At 44.0% G+C, this 24171-nt stretch overlaps 1 protein-coding gene across 1 annotated transcript; it reads left to right on the top strand.

Moving 5' to 3' along the window:
* Positions 1-16622: 16622 nt before the first annotated feature.
* Positions 16623-22939, top strand: LOC124692752. The gene is made up of 4 exons (XM_047226184.1): positions 16623-16712; positions 17226-17371; positions 18717-18885; positions 19740-22939. Exons 2-4 carry the CDS (start codon positions 17258-17260, stop codon positions 22679-22681), a joined length of 3225 nt encoding a protein of 1074 aa, XP_047082140.1. The 5' UTR covers positions 16623-16712; positions 17226-17257; the 3' UTR covers positions 22682-22939.
* Positions 22940-24171: the final 1232 nt, after the last annotated feature.

Genomic DNA, 24171 nt, shown 5'->3' with positions numbered 1-24171 from the left:
ACCAGGCGATTTCCTGATCTGACCACAACATGTATTTTAGAACTGTCGGCATCACCGCGTTCACTTCCATGAAACGGCGATGCATGCTTTTCCTGTCAGTTGGCTCGGTAACGAACACAACACAGCACACGTCCGGATCCTGGTAAATGTTCCGGCCCAAAGGTGCCGGTGGAGGTGGTTGGCCATTGCCATCTTCCACCTGATGAACTTGCTGGTGCTGCTGCCGATTTGGCTGAGGTTGTACCGGTACATCATTTGCTCTGGTAAGCAGTGGTGGTGGTGGTAGTAGTTGTTGCCGCAACATGTCTTGCGATGGTGGTAGTATCGTAGTACGGCCTTGTGCTTGCGCATCTTTTACCGCACCTTTCAACATCAAGTACCATATCCAGGAACAATCTTTCGTCAAATGGTTTGCCTGCTTCGCCGGATTCGGTGTGTGAAACCGGCATGGTTGTTCCATTACGGATTCCATGGTGTATCTTGAAGGTTCTTGCCAACTCTTTTTCTCGCCCCACGGCTTCTTTTCAACCCATTGTTTTTTAGGACCCGCCCATGGCTGCGATCCGGTTTTTTGCCTCTAGCTTCCGCTGGCGCCGGAATTATCCTGCACCGCGGCTACTTGCTACCCGTACCTTCTATCCGGAAAATCTTCCCTTCTTTTGTTGTGCCGGTTATCCCGGTACTGCTCTTGGCGCTGCTGAGGCTGGTTTGTTTGTTCCGGCTCAGCTTGCACTGCCGGTTGCATTGGGTCTCCCAACGCATAGTTATCCGCTACACGTATCATCTCTGCCATAGTTGTTGGCATGTTTCTCTGTAACTTTTGCCATAGCGGTGATCCTCTTTTGCACCCATTGCAAAACCAAGCAATGTCTTGTGCCTCGATTACTCCTTCACAAGAGTTTCTTATGGAGTTCCACTGGGTCAGATAATCCCAATCAGTTTCATGTTGACGCTGCACGCACAAGGCGAGCTGCTGAGGCCTGTTTGGTCTCCGGTAGGTACTGCTGAAGTTGCTCACGAAAGCTTCCTCAAAGTCTAGCCAGCCATTTATGCTTCCTGCCGGCAAGTTGTTAAGCCAGATGCGTGCCGGTCCTACCAGGAAAGATGGTACGATTCTCACGGCCCAGCGCCGGTTTCCTCCACCGGTAACGGTTCCTCCGCCACCAGCCACATAAACTGCGGTCACGTAATCCGCTAGCCAGTCTTCCGGCTTAGTGGTGCCATCGTATGTTTTTGTGTCACGGGGCAACATGAAGTTGCGAACCGGTGGTTCCTCTTTCATGATTCGCGACCAAAGCATTTTGGACCCGGAGGACCTTCTGCCTCAATCATTTCTGACAAGTACACTCTGTCCAGCATGTGCCTCGCATCCCGGTCTGGTAGGCATCTTTCTCCCAACCGTGTACATAAAGGGTTCCGGTAGGCTGCCACTCTTTCAATTCCTGAATCAGCTTCGTCGTAACGTTCCCGTACCGCGGCCCTTGCCTGCCGGTACCTTGGCGGAGGCATTTCTTCCTCCAAGTACGCTGCTCTCGGTGCACGATAATTTTGCCCGCTTTCTTCTCTAGCAGCGTAATCATTTCCGGCGTAGCCCTTTCCGGCATAACCTCGACCTACCCCTTGGCTTTTTCTACCGGCCTCGTGTCGCCCGGCTTGTTGTTTTCCGGCAAGTACCGGATCGTACACAGTCATTTGCTGCGCATTCACTTCTTTTTCTTTTCTCTTGTCCGGATGGGGGGACGATGCTTGCCCATGGGACTTGCTTCCGGCATTCTTTGTAGAACGTACAGATTTTGAAGCCGCAGCTTTGTTTACCTTAGCAAGCTGTTCAACATTTTGTTCCTGAATCATGTCAAGCAACTCCCTAACACGATCCTGTTGCTTAGCTAAAGCATCTCCGGTAAGCGATTCACACAACTCTACTGCAGCCCTAGCAGCTTTTATGGTTTTATCCGGGCTACTGTACTTAGGTTTCTCTACCACGCTCAAAGATACAGAGGTACTTTTTCCGGCAAGAACTTCCTTACGCAGATCATGATCTAGGTTGCGAGCTCTAAGCTGGTTTTCCGGTATCCTGGCAGCCCGAGCGCTAACAGAAGCATAGCCATGGGCAGCGTTATACTCACGTAGGGTTAGGTTCAGCTCGCGCTGCGCCCGGATGATGTCTGCGCCTGCGGAGAGCAGCTTCTGTTGTTGTGCCTTGATACGTCTCCAACGTATCGATAATTTCTTGTGTTCCATGCCACATTATTGATGTTATCTACATGTTTTATGCACACTTTATGTCATATTCGTGCATTTTCTGGAACTAACCTATTAACAAGATGCCGAAGTGCCGCTCTCGTTTTCTCGCTGTTTTTGGTTTCGAAATCCTAGTAACGAAATATTCTCGGAATCGGACGAAATCAACGCCAAAGTTCCTATTTTCATCGGAAGCATCCAGAACACCCGGGAAGGATCGGAGGGGAGCCCCGGGGGCCCCACACCACACCCCGCGCGGCCAAGGGGGGCGCGCCCCTAGGGTGTGGGCCCCCTGCAGACCCTCCGGCGCCGCCTCTTCGCCTATAAGAAGCCCCCTGGATCAGAAAACCCTATCACGATTGACGAAACCCACGTAAACCTGCCGCAGCCGCCGCCATCGCGAAGCCAAGATCCGGGGGACAGGATCTCCGTTCCGGCACCCCGCCGGAGCGGGGAAGTGCCCCGGAAGGCTTCTCCATCGACACCGCTGCCATCTCCACCGCCATCTTCATCACCGCCGCTGCTCCCATGAGGAGGGAGTAGTTCTCCATCGAGGCTCGGGGCTGTACCGGTAGCTATGTGGTTCATCTCTCTCCTATGTGTTTCAATACAATAATCTCATGAGCTGCCTTACATGATTGAGATTCATATGATGATGCTTGTAATCTAGATGTCATTATGCTAGTCTAGTGAGTTTTACTTATGTGATCTCCGGAGACTCCTAGTCCCACGTGTGTAAAGGTGACAGTGTGTGCACCGTGTGGGTCTCTTAGGCTAGATTTCACAGAATACTTATTCACTGTTGAATGGCATAGTGAGGTGCTTATTTATATCTCTTTATGATTGCAATGTGTTTGTATCACTACTATCTATGTGCTACTCTAGTGATGTGTTATTAAAGTAGTTCTATTCCTCCCGCACGTGTGTAATGGTGACAGTGTGTGCACCGTGTTAGTACTTGGTTTGTGCTATGATCATGATCTCTTGTAGATTATGGAGTTAACTATTGCTATGATAATATTGATGTGATCTATTCCTCCTACATATGCATGAAGGTGACGAGTGTGCATGCTATGCTAGTACTTGGTTTAGTCTCGTTGATCTATCTTACACTAAAGGTTACTTAAACATGAGCATTATTGTGGAGCTTGTTAACTCCGGCATTGAGGGTTCGTGTAATCCTACGCAATATGTTCATCATCCAACAAAAGTGTAGAGTATGCATTTATCTATTCTGTTATGTGATCAATGTTGAGAGTGTCCACTAGTGAAAGTGTAATCCCTAGGCCTTGTTCCTAAATACTGCTGAGTTACTACTGCTTGTTTCATCGTTTCTATCGCGTTACTACTCGTCGCAATACCACCACCATCAACTACGCGCCAAGCACTTTTCCGGCACCGTTGCTACTCGCTCATACTTATTCATACCACCCGTATTTCACTATCTCTTCGCCGAACTAGTGCACCTATTAGGTGTGTTGGGGACACAAGAGACTTCTTGCTTTGTGGTTGCGGGGTTGCATGAGAGGGATATCTTTGACCTCTTCCTCCCCGAGATCGATAAACCTTGGGTATCCACTTAAGGGAAACTTGCCGCTGTTCTACAAACCTCTCGCTCTTGGAGGCCCAACACCGTCTACAAGAATAGAAGCTCCCGTAGACATCAAGCACTTTTCTCGGCGCCGTTGCCGGGGAGGAAAGGTAAAAGGCACTCATACTACGGTCTCGTGTAAAGTATTTTTCTGGCGCCGTCGTGTGTGTGCTCGAAGCTATTTCCTTTAGATCCTGCAATTGCATCTTTTTGTTTCTTGTTTACACTAGTTTGGCATAATGTACAAGAGTGAGCTTCTTGTTCTATTTCCTGATTAAAAAAATGGATTGTTTGATGCGAAAATTAAAAAACCTACGAAATCTTATTTGCATGCTGGTAGTAATATTAGTATGAACGCTTCGAACACCATTGTTGATAATAATATAGAAAGTTCTAAGCTTGGGGAAGCTGGTTTTCATGATATTTTTAGTCCCCCAAGCATTGAGGAGAAAATTTTCTTTGATGATACTTTTCCTCCTATTTTTGATGATGATAATGATAGTGGTCTTTTGATGCCACCTGCTATGGAGAGTAAATTTTGTTGTGATTATACTATGCCTCCTACACTTGATGAGAATAATAATGATAGCTACTTTGTTGAATTTGCTCCCACTACAACTAATAAAACTGATTATGCTTATGTTGGGAGTAGTAATAATTTTGTGCATGAGACTCATGATAAGAATGTTTCATTTGATAGTTATATTGTTGAGTTTGCTCATGTTGCTACTGAAAGTTATTATGAGAGGGGAAAATATGGTTGTGGAAATTTTCATGTTACTAAAACACCTCTCTATGTGCTGAAATTTTTGATGCTACACTTGTTTTATCTTCCTATGCTTGTTACTTTGCTCTTCATGAACTTGTTTATTTACAAGATTCCTATGCATAGGAAGCATGTTAGACTTAAATGTGTTTTGAATTTGCCTCTTGATGCTCTCTTTTGCTTCAAATACTATTTCTTGCGAGTGCATCATTAAAACTGCTCGAGCCCATCTTAATGGCTATAAAGAAAAGAACTTCTTGGGAGATAACCCATGTGTTATTTTGCTACAGTACTTTGTTTTTATTTTGTGTCTTGGAAGTTGTTTACTACTGTAGCAACCTCTCCTTATCTTAGTTTTGAGTTTTGTTGTGCCAAGTTAAGCCGTTGATAGAAAAGTAAGTACTAGATTTGGATTACTGCGCAGTTCCAGATTTCTTTGCTGTCACGAATCTGGGTCCACCTCCCTGTAGGTAGCTCAGAAAATTATGCCAATTTACGTGCATGATCCTCAGATATGTACGCAACTTTCATTCAATTTTAGCATTTTCATTTGAGCAAGTCTGGTGCCATTTTAAAATTCGTCAATACGAACTGTTCTGTTTTGACAGATTCTGCCTTTTATTTCGCATTGCCTCTTTCGCTATGTTGGATGAATTTCTTTGATCCACTAATGTCCAGTAGCATTATGCAATGTCCAGAAGTGTTAAGAATGATTGTGTCACCTCTGAATATGTCAATTTATATTGTGCACTAACCCTCTAATGAGTTGTTTCGAGTTTGGTGTGGAGGAAGTTTTCAAGGGTCAAGAGAGGAGGATGATATACTACGATTAAGGAGAGTGAAAGCTCTAAGCTTGGGGATGCACCCGGTGGTTCATCCCTGCATATATCAAGAAGACTCAAGCATCTAAGCTTGGGGATGCCCAAGGCATCCCCTTCTTCATCGATAAATTATCAGGTTCCTTCTCTTGAAACTATATTTTTATTCGGTCACATCTTATGTGCTTTACTTGGAGCGTCTGTGTACTTTTGTTTTTGTTTTTGTTTGAATAAATTGGATTACATCATGCTTGTGTGGGAGAGAGACACGCTCCGCTGGTTCATATGAACACATGTGTTCTTAGCTCATAATATTCATGGCGAAGTTTCCTCTTCGTTAAATTGTTATATGGTTGGAATTGGAAAATGATACATGTAGTAATTGCTACAATGTCTTGGGTAATGTGATACTTGGCAATTGTTGTGCTCATGTTTAAGCTCTTGCATCATATACTTTGCACCTATTAGTGAAGAATACATAGAGAATGCTAAAATTTGGTTTGCATAATTGGTCTCTCTAAAGTCTAGATAATTTCTAGTATTAAGTTTTGAACAACAAGGAAGACGGTGTAGAGTCTTATAATGTTTTCAATATGTCTTTTATGTGAGTTTTGCTGCACCAGTTCATCCTTGTGTTTGTTTCAAATAAGCCTTGCTAGCCTAAACCTTGTATCGAGAGGGAATACTTCTCATGCATCCAAAATACTTGAGCCAACCACTATGCCATTTGTGTCCACCATATCTACCTATACTACATGGTATTTTCCCGCCATTCCAAAGTAAATTGCTTGAGTGCTACCTTTAAAATTCCATCATTCACCTTTGCAATATATATCTCATGGGACAAATAGCTTAAAAACTATTGTGGTATTGAATATGTAATTATGCACTTTATCTCTTATTAAGTTGCTTGTTGTGCGATAACCATGTTTATCGGGGAACGCCATCAACTCATTGTTGAATTTCATGTGAGTTGCTATGCATGTTCGTCTTGTCCGAAGTAAGGGCGATCTACACCGAGTTGAATGGTTTGAGCATGCATATTGTGAGAGAAGAACATTGGGCCGCTAACTAAAGCCATGATTCATGGTGGAAGTTTCAGTTTTGGACAAATATCCTCAAATCTCTAATGAGAAAAGAATTAATTGTTGTCAAATGCTTAAAGCATTAAAAGAGGAGTCCATTATCTCGTTGTCTATGTTGTCCCGGTATGGATGTCTAAGTTGAGAATAATCAAAAGCGAGAAATCCAAATGCGAGCTTTCTCCTTAGACCTTTGTACAGAGCGGCATAGAGGTACCCCTTTGTGAAACTTGGTTAAAGCATATGTATTGCGGTGATAATCCAGGTAGTCCAAGCTAATTAGGACAAGGTGCGGGCACTATTGGTACACTATGCATGAGGCTTGCAACTTATAAGATATAATTTACATGATGCATATGCTTTATTACTACCGTTGACAAAATTGTTTCATGTTTTCAAAATCAAAGCTCTAGCACAAATATAGCAATCGATGCTTTTCCTCTATGAGGACCATTCTTTTACTTTCAATGTTGAGTCAGTTCACCTATTTCTCTCCACCTCAAGAAGCAAACACTTGTGTGAACCGTGCATTGATTCTTACATATTTGCATATTGCATTTGTTATATTGCTTTGCATTGACAATTATCCATGAGATATACATGTTACAAGTTGAAAGCAACCGCTGAAACTTAATCTTCTTTTGTGTTGCTTCAATGCTTTTACTTTTAATTATTGCTTTATGAGTTAACTCTTATGCAAGACTTATTGATGCTTGTCTTGAAGTGCTATTCATAAAAAGTCTTTGCTTTATGATTCAGTTGTTTACTCATGTCATTACCATTGTTATGATCGCTGCATTCACTACATATGCTTTACAAATAGTATGATCAAGTTTATGATGGCATGTCACTCCGGAAATTATCCGTGTTATCGTTTTACCTCGCTCGGGACGAGCAGTAACTAAGCTTGGGGATGCTGATACGTCTCCAACGTATCGATAATTTCTTGTGTTCCATGCCACATTATTGATGTTATCTACATGTTTTATGCACACTTTATGTCATATTCGTGCATTTTCTCGGAACTAACCTATTAACAAGATGCCGAAGTGCCGCTCTCGTTTTCTCGCTGTTTTTGGTTTCGGAAATCCTAGTAACGAAATATTCTCGAATCGGACGAAATCAACGCCAAAGTTCCTATTTTCATCGGAAGCATCCGTAACACCCGGAAGGATCGGAGGGGAGCCCCGGGGGCCCCACACCACACCCCGGCGCGGCCAAGGGGGGCGCGCCCCTAGGGTGTGGGCCCCCTGCAGACCCTCTCGGCGCCGCCTCTTCGCCTATAAGAAGCCCCCGGATCAGAAAACCCTATCACGATTGACGAAACCCACGTAAACCTGCCGCAGCCGCCGCCATCGCGAAGCCAAGATCCGGGGGACAGGATCTCCGTTCCGGCACCCCGCCGGAGCGGGGAAGTGCCCCCGAAGGCTTCTCCATCGACACCGCTGCCATCTCCACCGCCATCTTCATCACCGCCGTCTGCTCCCATGAGGAGGGAGTAGTTCTCCATCGAGGCTCGGGGCTGTACCGGTAGCTATGTGGTTCATCTCTCTCCTATGTGTTTCAATACAATAATCTCATGAGCTGCCTTACATGATTGAGATTCATATGATGATGCTTGTAATCTAGATGTCATTATGCTAGTCTAGTGAGTTTTACTTATGTGATCTCCGGAGACTCCTAGTCCCACGTGTGTAAAGGTGACAAGTGTGTGCACCGTGTGGGTCTCTTAGGCTAGATTTCACGGAATACTTATTCACTCGTTGAATGGCATAGTGAGGTGCTTATTTATATCTCTTTATGATTGCAATGTGTTTGTATCACTACTATCTATGTGCTACTCTAGTGATGTGTTATTAAAGTAGTTCTATTCCTCCCGCACGTGTGTAATGGTGACAAGTGTGTGCACCGTGTTAGTACTTGGTTTGTGCTATGATCATGATCTCTTGTAGATTATGGAGTTAACTATTGCTATGATAATATTGATGTGATCTATTCCTCCTACATATGCATGAAGGTGACAAGTGTGCATGCTATGCTAGTACTTGGTTTAGTCTCGTTGATCTATCTTACACTAAAGGTTACTTAAACATGAGCATTATTGTGGAGCTTGTTAACTCCGGCATTGAGGGTTCGTGTAATCCTACGCAATATGTTCATCATCCAACAAAAGTGTAGAGTATGCATTTATCTATTCTGTTATGTGATCAATGTTGAGAGTGTCCACTAGTGAAAGTGTAATCCCTAGGCCTTGTTCCTAAATACCGCTGAGTTACTACTCGCTTGTTTACTCGTTTCTATCGCGTTACTATCGCTGCAATACCACCACCATCAACTACGCGCCAAGCACTTTTCTCGGCACCGTTGCTACCGCTCATACTTATTCATACCACCCGTATTTCACTATCTCTTCGCCGAACTAGTGCACCTATTAGGTGTGTTGGGGACACAAGAGACTTCTTGCTTTGTGGTTGCAGGGTTGCATGAGAGGGATATCTTTGACCTCTTCCTCCCTGAGATCGATAAACCTTGGGTATCCACTTAAGGGAAACTTGCTGCTGTTCTACAAACCTCTGCTCTTGGAGGCCCAACACTGTCTACAAGAATAGAAGCTCCCGTAGACATCATGCCTCCAGCTCCGCCTGAGCCGCTGCCGGGTCGATGTTCTGCGCGAGGGGCATCGCCAGCACGTTCATGGCCGCTTGGAGAGGAGTCTCCGGTGGCGCTGCGGATGCACCAGCAGCCTCCTGGTTGCGCTCGGTCGGCGGCTTGGCCGTGCGCGTGGACTTCGTCTGTCCCGCGCCTTCCGCCGCAACTCCTTTGACGGCGTCACCTGCGTCAACCACCAGCACCTCAACGCTGCCGGCAGCGTGGCCGCTGCGAAGCGCAGACCTTGGCGGGTCCGGAGCCACCAGCACCGGCGAGAGGCACTGGCGCTCGGGGACGGTGCCGTAGTAGACGCGGAAGCTCCCGAACTCGATGACGCGGCCGTTCTTGGGGAACTTACCTCCATTGGCGAAGCAGCCCGTGTTGTCGTTGATGAAGTCCATGGCGAGGACGCGGTCGACGAGCGCGGTGACGACACGCTCGCCGGTGATGGCGAGGGAGGCCCGCCCGAATATGTACTCCAGCCAGCGCGCTGCTGGCCCCACGGTGGGCGCCAACTGTCGTCGTGGTGAACAGACAGATGCCATGGGATGGCTTAAGTTGGGGCCGAATGTGCGCTAGAGGATTCGGGTGAGGGTTTTGGTAGGGATGGGATGGATTCCGGATGGATCTCCTATGAACTTGGCCTTGGCCAGAGGTAGAAGAAGAAGAACACAAGAACTATTTCCCCTTCAGATCTTTCTATTCCTTGATCAAAAGAGGTTACAGGTTTTTGGATACAAGGTAGCATATATCGTCGTGCCCGCGTTAGGCAGTGCCCCCTCTCCTTATATAGGGGAGAGGGTGGCATACAGGGGAAGAAACCCTAGGAAACCCTAATGGCATCTTTGACTAGACAAACTACTTTACAAAGCTTCTTTAGCTACCGGCGTCACCGGTATCTCTTTAATCAGGGAGGCTGACGTCCTCCGTTACCTTTTACGTCATCATCTGCTTTAGCCCCAGAGCTTCGTTTAAAGCTGAAGTGCTTCGCTCATCTTTGTCCTCTAGCTCCTTAGAGAATCTTTGACCGGTCTTGCCGACGTGCTACAGTGTAGCCTGTACCGGTAATCCGATTCCTTCTTAGCTGATTCCGGTATACCCCTCCTGGGATACCGGTATAGATTTACTTAGCCAAAAGCCTAGCTTCTCAGTCCGGAATGATCTTTAAACCGGTATCTTGATGGCTCATACCATCCGGTTTGGCATGCCTTTGGCATACCGGGGGTCATCCCCCCAACACATAATGTAGAGAATGAAGAAATAATGGAGAAGCTGCAAAAAATGAAAGAACAGAAAGCTGACCCATTTCTTCATTATGAAGGTGACACTGATATTGAAGAGATGTTTGAACCTGAGGAAGATTCAGAGGTTGAGGAAATTACAGAGAAAATCATGCCACTGAAGAAGAAGGCAGCAAAGTTTCGTCCTACTAGTAGCTCACATCATGAGGTTGTTAAATTTGAAGAAGGCAACTATTTCATGCCTACATCTGATGAAGACAGTAGCCCTGATGAGCTTGGAGACAGTGATGATGATGGGTTTGTGTCAAAATTTGTACCTGCAAGTGGAAGGAAGAGGAGGCTGAAGAAAATGAAGAAAAGAGTTTGGTATGATGATACCAGGGAAAATCCACGAACAGATAGCTCTGAAACTTTGTTTCACTGATGTATACCAGTTTAGGAGGGCTCTAAGGACATATCACATAGCTCGGCTTAGGAACTTTGAGTATTGGGGGAACAACAATGATATAATCATAGTTCCATGTCCTAGAGCAGATACAGGTTGTCCCTTCTACATGAGTGCCTCAAAGATTGCACATGAGCAGACTTTTTTGCATAAGGAAAATTCTAGGGGTTCACACTTGTATTGCCTCTGGACAGCACACATAGGTTACTATTGATTGGCTTGCCAAACAGACTGAGCATGCTGTTAGAATTGATTCAAACACTATTGTTGACACACTCATTGACAATGCAAAGCAGAAGTACGTGGGGTGTACCAGTCCCCAAGAGCAAAGCTTACAGAGCAAGGAAGAAGGCATTTTCTGTTGTTATGGGTGACCAGAAGGCACACTACACAAGGTTGAGGGACTATCTCTAGGCTGTCATTGACACTAATCCTGGGAGCAGGTGTATTGTGACAACAAAGCATGTAGTTGAGCATCCTAGTACAAACCCAAGGTTTCATGGGTTATTTTACTGTCTGAATGCATCAAAAGAAGGCTTTAATTTCTTAATGGCTGCAGGCCCTTCATAGGTAATTATTCTTGTAAATGCATTACTTTTTTCCTAGCACAATCTTGTTAGCTTACCAACACAATGACACATGGGTAGATGGATGCTTCATTAAATTGAGCACTGACCAACAAATACTTGCTGTAACTAGTAGAGATGGGAACACTAACATTTTCTCTATTGCATTTGGTGTGGTGGACAAGGAAGACACTGCCAGTTGGTTATGGTTTCTGACTCAGATTAGGTACTGTATTGGGGAGTCTGGAAAATTTGGAATGTACACAATTATTACTGATAGGCAAAAGGTTAGTGCAATAACATAGAATTTGTGTAGTACAGTTCTCTTTGCTATGTAACTGTAAAAGGAACCAAACAGTAACATTTGTTTCGTTCATGTTTGCAGGGATTTCTCAAGGTTGTATCACAAGTTTTTCCACATTCTCCTCATAGGTTCTGTCTACGGCATATTTATGCCAACTTCCAATCTGCTGGATTCAGAGGGCCAGAACTGAAGAAGCACATGGATGCGGCTAGTTTTTCTTACACAAAACCAAAATTTGACAGAGCAATGGATCTTATGAAGGCAGATTGTGAGGAGGCTTATAATTGGCCAGTATTACTTGCAGCAACTGCAAGGTTGTTGGGCATAGTTACACTAATTGCCAGGCACCTCTGAAGCCAGGTCTGCAAGTTAGGAATAATAACCACCAGGTAAACAATTTGTATGTTTAAGCCATGTACAATACTTGCTTTTCAACAATAATCACTTTATTTGCATGCTTATAGAGTACAAGGCATAGTGAGGATGCATGGCAACACTTCAGCATCTGCAAGCATAGCAGCAGCTCCTCCACTAGCACCTGCAAGAGCACCAGCACAACCAACTCCTCCAAGAGCAAGAGCAGCACCAGCAGCTCCAAGAACTTCGGCACCTGCAAGAGCACCAACTGTTCCTAGAGCTTCAGCAGCTGCAAGATTCTCTGCCCCAAGAACAACCACTGCTTTTGCTCCTGATGCCCCAAGGAGAGTTAGTGGAAGGAAGAGACTTCTGACAGGTAGGATGAAGGGCTATCTCACTGCTGGAAAAGTTTACATATCGCCAGGATCCACCTGCTCCTGCTCCTGATGCATAATCTGGTGAATTTGGCATGTTTAAACATGTTTAAGACTATGTTGTCAGTGTATGGGTCCAAATTATGTTCTCATTTCAAATTTGAGACTATGTTGTACTGTATGGGTGAAGCTCTATATGTGTGCACCTGTTTAAAACTAATGTGTAAGACTATGTTCTAAGATGATGTTTGAGACTATGTTCTAAGATGATGTGTGAGAGTATGATCTAAGATGATGTTTGAGACTATGTTGGTAGTTGCTGTTTAAAAATGTTGTCAATTGATGCTCTTAAAATGGTGTACATGTTGTAGATGACCAAAATGGTCGACACCCCTCGGAAAACCCTCGAGGCTTTTAAAAAACCAAAGAGGTTCTAGATGACCTAAAATCGCCGATACCCCTCGGAAAACCCTCGAGGCTTTTAAAACAACATAGAGGCTCTCGATGGCCTAAAATCATCGATACCCCTCGGAAAACCCTCGAGGCTTTTAAAAAACCAAAGAGGCTCTCGATGACCTAAAATCGTCGATAACCCTCGGAAAACCCTCGACGCTTTTAAAACACCATAGAGGCTCTAGATGACCTAAAATCGTCGATACCCCTCGGAAAACCCTCGAGGCTTTTAAAAAACCAAAGAGGCTCCCGATGACCTAAAATGGTCGAGACCCCTCGGGAAAATCCTCGAGGCTTTTCAAACACCATAGAGGCTCTAGATGACCTAAAATGGTCGACACCCCTCGGAAAAACCCTCGAGGCTTTTAAAAACCAAAGAGGCCCTAGATGACCTAAAATGGTCGACACCCCTCGGAAAAACCCTCGAGGCTTTTAAAACACCATAGAGGCTCTAGATGACCTAAAATGGTCAATACCCCTCGGAAAACCCTCGAGTCTTTTAAAACACCAAAGAGGCTCTAGATGACCTAAAATGGTCGACACCCCTCGGAAAAACCCTCGAGGCTTTTAAAACACCATAGAGGCTCTCGATGACCTAAAATGGTCGATACCCCTCGGAAAAACCCTCGAGGCTTTTAAAACACCATAGAGGCTCTCGATGACCTAAAATCGTCGATACCCCTCAGAAAACCCTCGAGGCTTCTTAAAACATCATAGATGATCTAAAATCGTCGATACCCCTCGGAAAACCCTCGAGGCTTCTTAAACACCTAGCAATTTACAACATCACTGCAACAACACTAACCGTTCATAACAGGGGTACATAGAGTTCAATGCTACAACACTAACAGTTCACAGGGCTACAAATTACCAGTACACAATACTTATGGGTAGACAGTACTACATCACTGTTACATCTTACTGCTCACATATCTGCTTGATCTTGACCAACTTGTCATTCCTAGCACTTCTCAACTAAAACAGATCAAATAGCTGGTACTCTAGCTTCTTCTTCTCCTCCTTGAGCAACAAAGTTTCTTCCTCCATCAGCTTCATCTTTCTGTCATCAACATCTTGCCCTCCTTCAGCATAGCCGCTTCATCATTGGCTTTCATCAGCTCATTTTCAAGTTTAGTCTTTATCTCCCTCAACTTTTCCTCCCCACTGCCATTCATTATATTGTCATAGGTTGCCTGCATAACCTTCCTCTCAGTATCATTCATAAACTTGGAAACATCAGCTATCAGGCTGGAATACTTCTTCTCCATCTTTATCCTCTCTTCATTCAAATCTTTTACAAGCTTGCCATTCTCAATCTTCTCATCCAGAAGTGCATTATGCATGTCATGATACATTCCCCACAACTTCAGCAATGTGTTCTTCATTGGCTGTGGCCACTCATCATCAAGCCAAGAGTGGAAGCCGCAATTCTCATTGTATTGTATCTTAAAATTATTTATTTCATTAGTACTACATAGCATACATGCAATTATTCACACAAATGGACTTATTCAGAGGTACTGCTTGTTATTTCAATTATTCAGAGGTACTGCAATTGTTCACACAAATGCAACTATTTATTTCATTAGTACTACATATCATACATGCAATTATTCACACAAATGGACAATTAGTACTACCTAGCTACATCAAATTAACATGAACTTATTCAGAGGTACTGCTTGTTCTGTCGATTGCAATTATTCAAAGATAAAACAAATTAGCTACAGAGTTCATAAACTTGGAACTGTAAGCAACATACCACTTTCACAGAACACATATAGAAGCGACGGTCGGCGTTCGTTCCTTCAAAAGCGACGCGCTGCACCGGCTCCTTTCGGTGGAGGCGGCGCACCTCCGGGCAACCTGCCGCCAACCCCGTGAATGTTGGTTCATCCCAGCTGTCTGGGCAGTAATCCATCGGTGCGAAGTCCTAATTACAAACAAATGCTTCTCAATTCCACCAAATCGACCAGAAAAGGAGAGGAAATCAAGAACAAATCGAAATTCCCAAATCCACCAAAACCCTAACCCTAGATGCAGCGGTTGAAACGACCTACTTACCCCTGGCCAGGAAAGAGACGTGCTCGAAAACTCGCCGTCGTTCCAACTGGGCATTAACGGCCGGCGGCGGGTAGAATAGCGGCGGCGACGGGAAGAATAGCGGCGGCGTGGGCAGAGCGAGGGAGTGAGACGGGAGAGACTGAGCGGGAGTGAACAGAGGGGAAACGGTGTCTTTTGACACGTCTCCGCACTGGTCACCATGTCAGCATACTGGGTGGGTCTTGGCCGTCAGAATTCGTGTGAATTCGCTGCAAATCGGTCATTTGCGTGTTTGGCAAAATAGCAGCTGAAATGTGGTGGTTTTCTGTCCCGCAATCGTAAAGTGGTGGTCTTTCGTAAATTTGGCCATCAATGTGGTGGTTTTATGCTATTCACTCTGTGAGCTGCCTATCATGATCAAGATCATCTTTATGTAATGCTACATGTTGTGTTTGCTGGGATCCGATGAATATTGAATACTATGGTTGAGATTGATTATATACTTATCATATGTTATTTGTGATCTTGCATGCTCTCCGTTGCTAGTAGATGCTCTGGCAAGTATGTGCTTGTGACTCCAAGAGGGAGTATTTATGGTCGATAGTGGGTTCAGACCTCTAGTAATCTGGGAGAGTGTCAATAATTTCTAAGGTTGTAGATGTGCTGTTGCTACTAGGGAGAAAACAACAATCTTTGTCTAAAGATAATTCTATTGTTACTTTACACACTTTGCTTAATACAATAATCTGTTGTTTGCAACTTAATACTGGAAGGGGTGTGGACACTAACCGGAAGGTGGATTATTAATCATAGACGCAGTTGAATTACGGTCTATGTATCATGTTGTAATGCCCAAATGAATATCATAGTAATCATCTTGTCATGTATGGTCGGTATTCTGTCAATTGCCCAGCTGTAATTTGTTCACCCTGCATATTATTTATCTTTATGGAGAGACACCTCTAGTGAACTGTAGATCTTGGTCTTTTATTTTACACCGATAAATTTATCTACTGCAAACACCTGTTCTGTTTACTTAGTGCAAGCACTATTCTCTTTATTTCACTGCAAACAAACATCTCTTTTCATACTATACGTTTAATTCTTTGTATTCAACAAAACCGATGAGATTGATATCCTCATTGTAAATTGGACAAAGTATTTTGGTTGTGTTGTGTGCAGGTTCCACGTTATTGCTGACTCTGGTAGTGCGTCCTACCAAAAATCAACTAGTAAGACCTTTAAAAGTTATTTCTTTCTCGTACTGATCGATTAAACCTTGGTTTCTTACCGAGAAAAAACTTGCTAACGTGTACTCATCATAACTTTCTTTTGGGTTCCCAAGGATGTACTCTGCACTCATCACGAACGCAAACGGTTGCGCACCGCCGGATCGGTCAGCCGAGGGGTAGCGGTGGCCTTACATATATGGGGTCCACATGTCATCGAAGTAATAGTTCCCTACGTTTGCAGACAGTTGGTGTAATTGAGATTGGACGCGTTGTGGAGTGTTCTTCCTCCTGTCGACTATTCCTCTTTCTCCGATCTCTCCCCAAACTTGCTAGGTTTTGCGATTTAGATAAGGCAATCGGTGGAGGCAGCAGCGCCGCGCCGCGCCGCCGCCCGCAGCCAGGGGCGCGCCGCCGCCCGCAGCTTCAACCTGCAGGTGCGGCCGCATCGCAACTCGTAAGGCCACAACTCGCAACGGCCGGAGGTTCAGCAACCCGACAGCGACGCACGCGACTGAATTGATCCCTGCCCCTCTCCAGTTTTCTTCCCCAGGCACATTTCTTTCTTCCCGAGTTTTTTGATGCTAGCGATTTCATAGCACGGGACGGGGGAATGTTTTTTATTTTCCCACTTTTTTTCAAGCTCCGCCACTGAGGTGCTGGGCTGCCGTGGACTGGCCCCTTCTCCTGTTGGTAAAGGAACCCTAGCTAGCCTGCTTCGGCGGATCGTTCTCATGTCCGTTTCGTTCTAGCAGATCATTCCCTTGCTCTGGAAGTGACCTCAAGATCCATCTTAGTTGAGCCCATACGAGTTGGTGCCAAGGCGCGGGCGCAGATTATTTTCTCTACTCTAATTTTTTCGGGGGTCAAACTGAAGAACCCCATTCCACGCCAAGCCCTCCCCTGCTAATTACTAGTTACTACTAGTGATTAGTAGTAAGTTGTTGCTGTAGATCATAGCCTGTATAGGTTGATTCGAGAATCGCATACAAATATACTTCTGATGAACTTCACATGAGGTCTAGTCTACTGATCAAATCTAACCTGCAGAGTTCTCTGCTTGCAGGTAGCGCGTGAGGTTCCTTCCTACTTGCAGCTATGTTGGAAAAGATCGGGCTCCCGCCAAAGCCGTCGATGCGGGGGGCAACCTGGGTGCTGGATGCGTCCAACTGCCAGGGCTGTTCTGCTCAGTTCTCCTTGTTCACTCGCAAGGTAATCTCATGGTTTTAGCATCGCGATGATGATGCCAAGCATAATCTACTCCCCTCGCCCTGCCATAATCTTGTAAGCTAGAATACTTTGGTTTCAAAATTTACTGACGATCTTTCTTTGTCATAATGCGTGTCATGCCCATCTCAAATTCAATTGCATTTCATGCAAATCCTCTTCACTTTCGGATCACATGTTCAATGTTCACGTTGCTTGCTATGCTCTAAGAACAAGTCTACTCACTGCTTGGATCATGAATGAGTCCTCGTAGCAGCTAGCCTCTGTACTACACATAACCGGGCTTAACAATTTTGGATCACTTATTCACGTTGCTTGCTATGATCTGAGAACAAGTCTACTGATTACTTGGATCATGGACGACTTCTCGTTGCACGCTCACCTCTCAACTAAAACTGGGAATTAACTGTTTTAACTGGTTTAATGCGAGCTTTCAACATGTCTTACAAGATGGTTAGATGAGTTGTTGACAACATGATCTCAGCGTATTATTACTCAGTTCGGATCATTGGACAACATACCTCAATGTGTTGTAAGCTTTACACCTTCGACTACAGTTGACAAATGTCATGGTGGATGAGGCCATTACCTGAGATTGCACAAAGTGGGTGGGTGGGTGTGGGGGCTATGTATGTTGACTGAAAATTGCGTTGATGTTAGTTTATGCTATGGTGACATACATTCATAAATCCAAAATATTTAACAGAAAGCTAGTTACAAGGCTGATTACCGTATTTTTGCTACAAAATAGGGTTGCTTATAGAGTACCTGCTACTGAGTTATAGAACCTTGCCTGCATATCTTACTAAACTTTCTCAGTTACCTGCAAAATTCACCAGGAAAGGGCAAACAAATGAATCCATCAAAACAATTGTTTAATCAATGCTACCATCTGTTGGTCGTTAATAGTTGCAATGTTAGCTGTCTTATGACGGACAAACTTATTCCTGCTCAACTCTTCCCTTGGCAATAGCAAATCTCAGTTTGGGCATCACAGGGATAGATGGCTGGTGCTGGTCTCTCATGAAGTTTGGATTCAGCGAGTCGAAAAAATAATCTCCCTCCATCCCTAAAAAGCTGCTCAATTTTGTTAAGATACGGAGATATATGGACATGCTTTAGTTATAGATGCATCCGTATCTAAAAAAGTTGAGCAGACTTTTTTGAACGGAGGGAGTATGTTGTTTTGTTGTTTCAGTACATTAAATGCTTGGATTCACTGTGCTTATAGTTCGTAAATCTGCCATTTGACAAAAAAACTATAGATCTCTTGTAATATTATGGAGATGGTTGGAGGAGCTATGCTAATTTTTGTGCATTTAACATGTAGCATCATTGCCAAAGATGCGGAGGCCTCTTCTGCAGCAGCTGCACTCAAAAGAGGATGATTTTACGTGGACAGGGCGACTCACCTGTTCGAATTTGTGATCCTTGCAAGAATCTTGAGGAAGCGGCGCGTTATGAGATGAGATATGGGCACAAAAATAGAACCCTGAAAGGTCAGTTTGTTTCCAAGAAGTTATGATTTGGTCAGTACTTGATAGCTGATACACCTTAAAGTGACAAGTCCTGCTAGATTACAAATTAAAAATCCGATTGTTAGCATGGGACATAATTTCTTTTGAATTGTGCAATATTTCCAATCAGAGCGCATTTGGGCACTTGTGAACAGTCGAGCTGCTGGGCCAAGCTGTGCAACATTCATGCCCTGTTTGGAGTTTTTGTATGAGATGTATATGTACCCGCATTGGCTTAAAACATTGGAGATAATTGACTCAATAACCAAACAATGTGTCTTGCTTCTTCTTACTGCAAAATATTTAAACACTTCCACAGTATTTGTCCAGTCACATGGAGCTTAAATTATTTTTGGTTAGTGTTCTAATTTGACTGTTAGCTACAGTTCTTAATGTAGTGCTGACTTGTCTAACTAGTTACAGACATATTTTGATCTTTATTATGAAAAGCTCTATACTCTGTAGATGTTACAGATGTGAGGTTGTTACTGGCTTGGTTGTTTCATAGTTTTCATTTTCATTTGCTTTTGTTTATTATTTTGTGTATTTCACATATAAACTTAACAATCTCTGAACGAAAATGTCTATGAAGAAATATGCAAATAAGAAAAATGGATTGTGCATGCATAGAATTCAATCTATGATGGACGGTGCACACTTAAAATACCAAACTACCTGTTGGTTCCACCAAGCTGTAAACATGGTCAAGTTTTACTCCCAGTTGTAGTAGTATGCAGTTGCCAACTTGAATAGTACACAAATATATATTTCCTTTCCCATTTGTTTTGCTAAAACTACTTAACATGTAAATAATCCTCTGAATGTTCTTTTCACAGCTAACACAAAAACAGCTTCTAAACCAGAGGATGAAATACTTAGTGAACTTCTTGGAGGTGATGGGATGCACAGCCAGTTTTCTCGCAGGGAATCTCTGGGTTCTGAGCTTCCTGGGAAAACCGTAAGCACTGCCAGCTCATCCAGTTCTAGTCCCGGTTCCAGAAAAGCCAGTATGGAGGGGAATGGAGGTGGAAGCCTTTCAACTGAAGCACAAAATTACGAACTCAACAACACTGCATCCATTTTTACTCCGGAAGAACTGCGTCAACAAGCAGTAGAGGAGAAGAACAGGTACAAAACATTGAAGTCAGAAGGAAAACCCGAGGAAGCACTGCGGGCGTTCAAACGTGGTAAAGAGCTTGAGAGGCAAGCGGCAGCACTTGAATTAGAATTGAGAAAGAGCAAAAGAATGGCTACAAAACCTCCTAATGTAAGTGCTGTTATTAGTACCCAGAAGATAAATGATACCGATGACGCTGTAACAAAAAGGGATCCAGCTGGGAAAAGGGTTAGAAAAGAAAAGAGTGATCTTGCCTCTGAACTCAAAGATCTAGGCTGGTCAGATGCAGATCTTCATGATGAAGCAAGGCCAACTGCTATGAGTGTCGAAGGAGAGCTGTCACAGATTCTTAGAGAAGTAGCGCCAAAATCATCAGAGGGCAAGAAAAGTGGTGGTATTGACAAATCTCAGGTTAATGCTCTGAAGAGACAGGCCCTAGTGCTGAAGCGAGAAGGTAAACTTGCCGAAGCAAAGGAAGAACTAAAGAAGGCCAAAATTTTGGAAAGACAACTGGAAGAACAGGAGATTCTAGGCGAAGCAGAAGAGTCTGATGATGATTTGGCTGCAATGATTCATAACATGGACGATGATAACCAGGATGATATACTATTTGACAATTCAAGACTACCTGCTATCAGTTTTGAACAAATTCTGGGTGCTTCAGATGATCTTGCGTTTGATAGCAACTTCGATGTTACAGACGATGACATCAATGACCCAGATATGGCTGCTGCCCTAAGATCATTTGGTTGGACTGACGAGGATGACAAACAAACAGAAAGTCATGAACATGTTTCTTCTTTGAATCAAGAAGTACTAAAGGAAGAAGTGCTTGCACTGAAAAGAGAGGCTGTTGCTCACAAGAAGGCTGGTAACATTGCAGAGGCGATGTCATTGCTTAAAAAGGCAAAATTACTTGAGAAGGATCTGGAAAGTGAACGGCCAGAATCAAAGGTCCTTACTCCAGGACAGAAAATTACAGACACTGAAGATATCACTGTCACAGAGATTAGCACGCGTCGTGTATCAGCACCAAAAAGTAAGCTAGCAATCCAGAGGGAACTGCTAGCTCTGAAAAAGAAGGCACTAGCCTTGAGAAGGGATGGGAAGGTCGATGAGGCCGAGGAAGAGTTGAAGAAAGGCGCTATTCTTGAGAAGCAACTCGAAGAGCTTGAAAATTCTTCTAAAAGACCTGTAGCCAACGAAAATATGAACTTTAGTTCAACAGCCCCATATAAGGCTGAACCCCCAAGTCTGGATTTCACCGATGAAAGCTATGAACCTGAGGTGACAGACAATGACATGCAGGATCCAGCATTGCTATCTGTGTTGAAAAATATGGGATGGGAAGACGATACTGATTCTGTGAAAGTAACACATAAACCATCGAATCTTTCGCCTGTAGTTGCTAAGAAGCCAAAGAAGAATAAAGGTCAGATCCAGAAGGAATTGCTTGCCATAAAAAGGAAGGCTCTTGCATTTAGGCGGGAAGGGAAGAATACAGAAGCTGAAGAGGAACTGGAGAAGGCGAAGGTCTTGGAGGAGCAACTGTCGGAGATGGAAGAATTGGCTAGCTCAGCTGCCAGCCAAAAAGTTGCAGGTCCTGACGAACACCAGACTGCGGAAAATAAATATGATATTCAACATATCCCTCATGTTGATGCTACTGCATCATCACTAAGAAATACATCGAAGGAGGATGTTTCATTGCCAGTGCATGCAGTCGAACTTAATGCATCAACAGATCCTGTAGCTAGTAGAATCAAACCTCAAACTGAAACTCATGCATCCAGGACAGCTATTGCTGATCTTTCAGGAACTGCAGAAGGATCACGTTTACCTTCTAATGTTCTTGATCATAAGGATCCTCTAAAGGCACCTGGAGGCGACACACACAGAGATGATATTTTACTCCATAAGAGAAAAGCGGTTGCTTTTAAGAGAGAAGGGAAGTTGGCAGAAGCTAGAGAAGAATTAAAACTAGCTAAACTCTTAGAGAAGCGTCTTGAAGGCGCCCAACAAGACGGTGTGGCTGGTGTGTATGAGTCAGCGACATCAGTTGTGCAACAGAGCAATTCGGTCCAGCAACCTGCTAGTGCAAGTATCCACACTGACGTGTTGGCCCATGCCCCTCCAGCCGGGGATAAGTCAGTTCAGCCTCAGAAAGCAATGTCTAGCCGAGATCGCCTCAGAATCCAACGTGAATCCCTCACTCACAAACGCAATGCCCTCAAGTTGAGGAGAGAAGGGAAGACTGCGGAAGCAGACGCGGAGTTCGAGTTGGCCAAGTCACTAGAGAGCCAACTGGAGGAGGCAGATAGCCAGGGTTCGAGCTCTGCAGGCAAGTCGGCTGAAGCAAGTGACGCATTTGTGGAGGATCTTCTCGATCCTCAGATGATGTCTGCCTTAAAGTCCATTGGCTGGAGCGCAGCTGACCTGTCCACACCGTCTATGAACGCGCAACCTTCTGCGAAAGCAGAAGCAAGGCCAACGGTCACAGTTACAAGCAAGCCTCAGAATGAGAAAAGTCAGCTTGAGGAACAGATCAAGGCTGAGAAACTGAAGGCCCTCGCCTTCAAGCGGGAAGGGAAGCAGGCAGAGGCTCTGGAGGCCCTCCGCTCATCAAAGCGTCTGGAGAAGAAGTTGGCCTCACTTAGCTAATTACTCCATCATACATTCATACCTTTCCTACCTCACATTTTTGTTTGGGGAGGCATTCCAGATGATAGTTTTGTACTTTGGTGTAAGGCTGTACTATCTGAGTTAGGTGCAGATGGAGAGGCTTATAACTTGTGAGTCATGAGCAGTTGAGCACTACTTGTATGCGTGTAAATATGTAATAATAACTGAAGGCGTTGTAACATGATTTTTTCAGGATTCAAAAGTAAAGTACATCCATGTAACGGATTGTATATTTTATTCCCTTTTTTACACTGAACTTCAGTTGGTCTATCTGTAAACGGGTGTTGATTTGTCTGGTCTTTTGTCATATTTTGACACAAAACTTAGAAGGAGCGTGTTAAGAGTGAATCATAATCTTGTTGAGAATGCACATCTTTGTTTATGGGTTTCTATTGACTGTTTTATTTTTTGCTTGTAGAATGTATGCCTGCAGAAAATGGCGCATGCTAACATGCCTCTTGAGGCATCAGTAGAGACGTGTCAGCCAGCTAATTCTTTTGCTGATATGCCGATTTTTATTGCCGTAGCTCTAATAGGAGCTGCTGTGGGTGGTAAGATACTCAAATAATTCTCACGGGCATGCCTGATATCTATATGTGTTGTTGACGATGAGACATTTCCTACTGTGCTAATTTTGTTTTTCTCTGTGATCTTACATTGTAGGATTATTAGGCCGGCAAAGAAAAGAGGAATTTAAGGGATTGAATAATCAACTTCGTCAGATTAACACCGCTCTTAGAAGATAGGCACAGATTGAATCGTTTGCTCCTGGGCTTATGCGCCAGTAGGGAGAGCAACAGAAATTGAGGTTATTGTTGATCCCAGGAAGCAGCAGTTGGTGGTAAATTTGAAGAAGGGGAAGAACTACATGAGAAATCGGGACCTTGATAAGGCAGTAACGGAGTTCAGGACCGCTCTGGAGCTTGCCGAAAGCATAGGGGATCGCTTTGAGGAGAAGAAAGCTGCACGGGGATTAGGTTAATTTCTTCCTGCTAGTGACTATCATGCATCATACTTGTTTTGTTCACTGACAAAGAAAGGTATATGAATCAGTAATAACCCTCCACCATTCTCTGCCCTCCGTCCCAAAATATAAGGCACACTTTTTCCCCATGGTCTTTGATGCAGACTTTGACCACTAATGTATACTCCCTCCCTTCATGAATATAAGATGTTTAGTTTGCCAAAACATCTTATATTAGTGAACAGAGTAACGGAAACTCAATTCGGCTCCCGGGTGTATATGCTCCCTCTATCAAAAAGTTATATTTCAAAATGTCGAAAAATTTTGATAAAAAATTCTACATGTACATCTCCACAATATACGTACGTTCGTCAAGTTTCGCGAGGAACCAATATGTTTTGTGGTCTGTGTAAAAAAGAGAAAATTTATCTCCTGAAAAGCCTTATTTTCAGCATTGAATTTTATCTTTTTTACACACGTCACACGACAAGTCGGATTTTTATGA

This window comes from Lolium rigidum, chromosome 2, assembly GCF_022539505.1.
Source record: "Lolium rigidum isolate FL_2022 chromosome 2, APGP_CSIRO_Lrig_0.1, whole genome shotgun sequence".
NCBI lineage: Eukaryota > Viridiplantae > Streptophyta > Magnoliopsida > Poales > Poaceae > Lolium > Lolium rigidum.
Note: the sequence above shows the minus strand (reverse complement) of the source record. Positions and strands in the feature narration are given on the sequence as shown.

Coding starts and splice junctions, on each gene's coding strand:
- LOC124692752 (XM_047226184.1), top strand. CDS start 17,258: ATGTTGGAAAAGATCGGGCTCCCGCCAAAGCCGTCGATGCGGGGGGCA. Junction 17,372..18,716: donor TCTCCTTGTTCACTCGCAAG/GTAATCTCATGG, acceptor TTTAACATGTAG/CATCATTGCCAAAGATGCGG. Junction 18,886..19,739: donor CAAAAATAGAACCCTGAAAG/GTCAGTTTGTTT, acceptor TTCTTTTCACAG/CTAACACAAAAACAGCTTCT.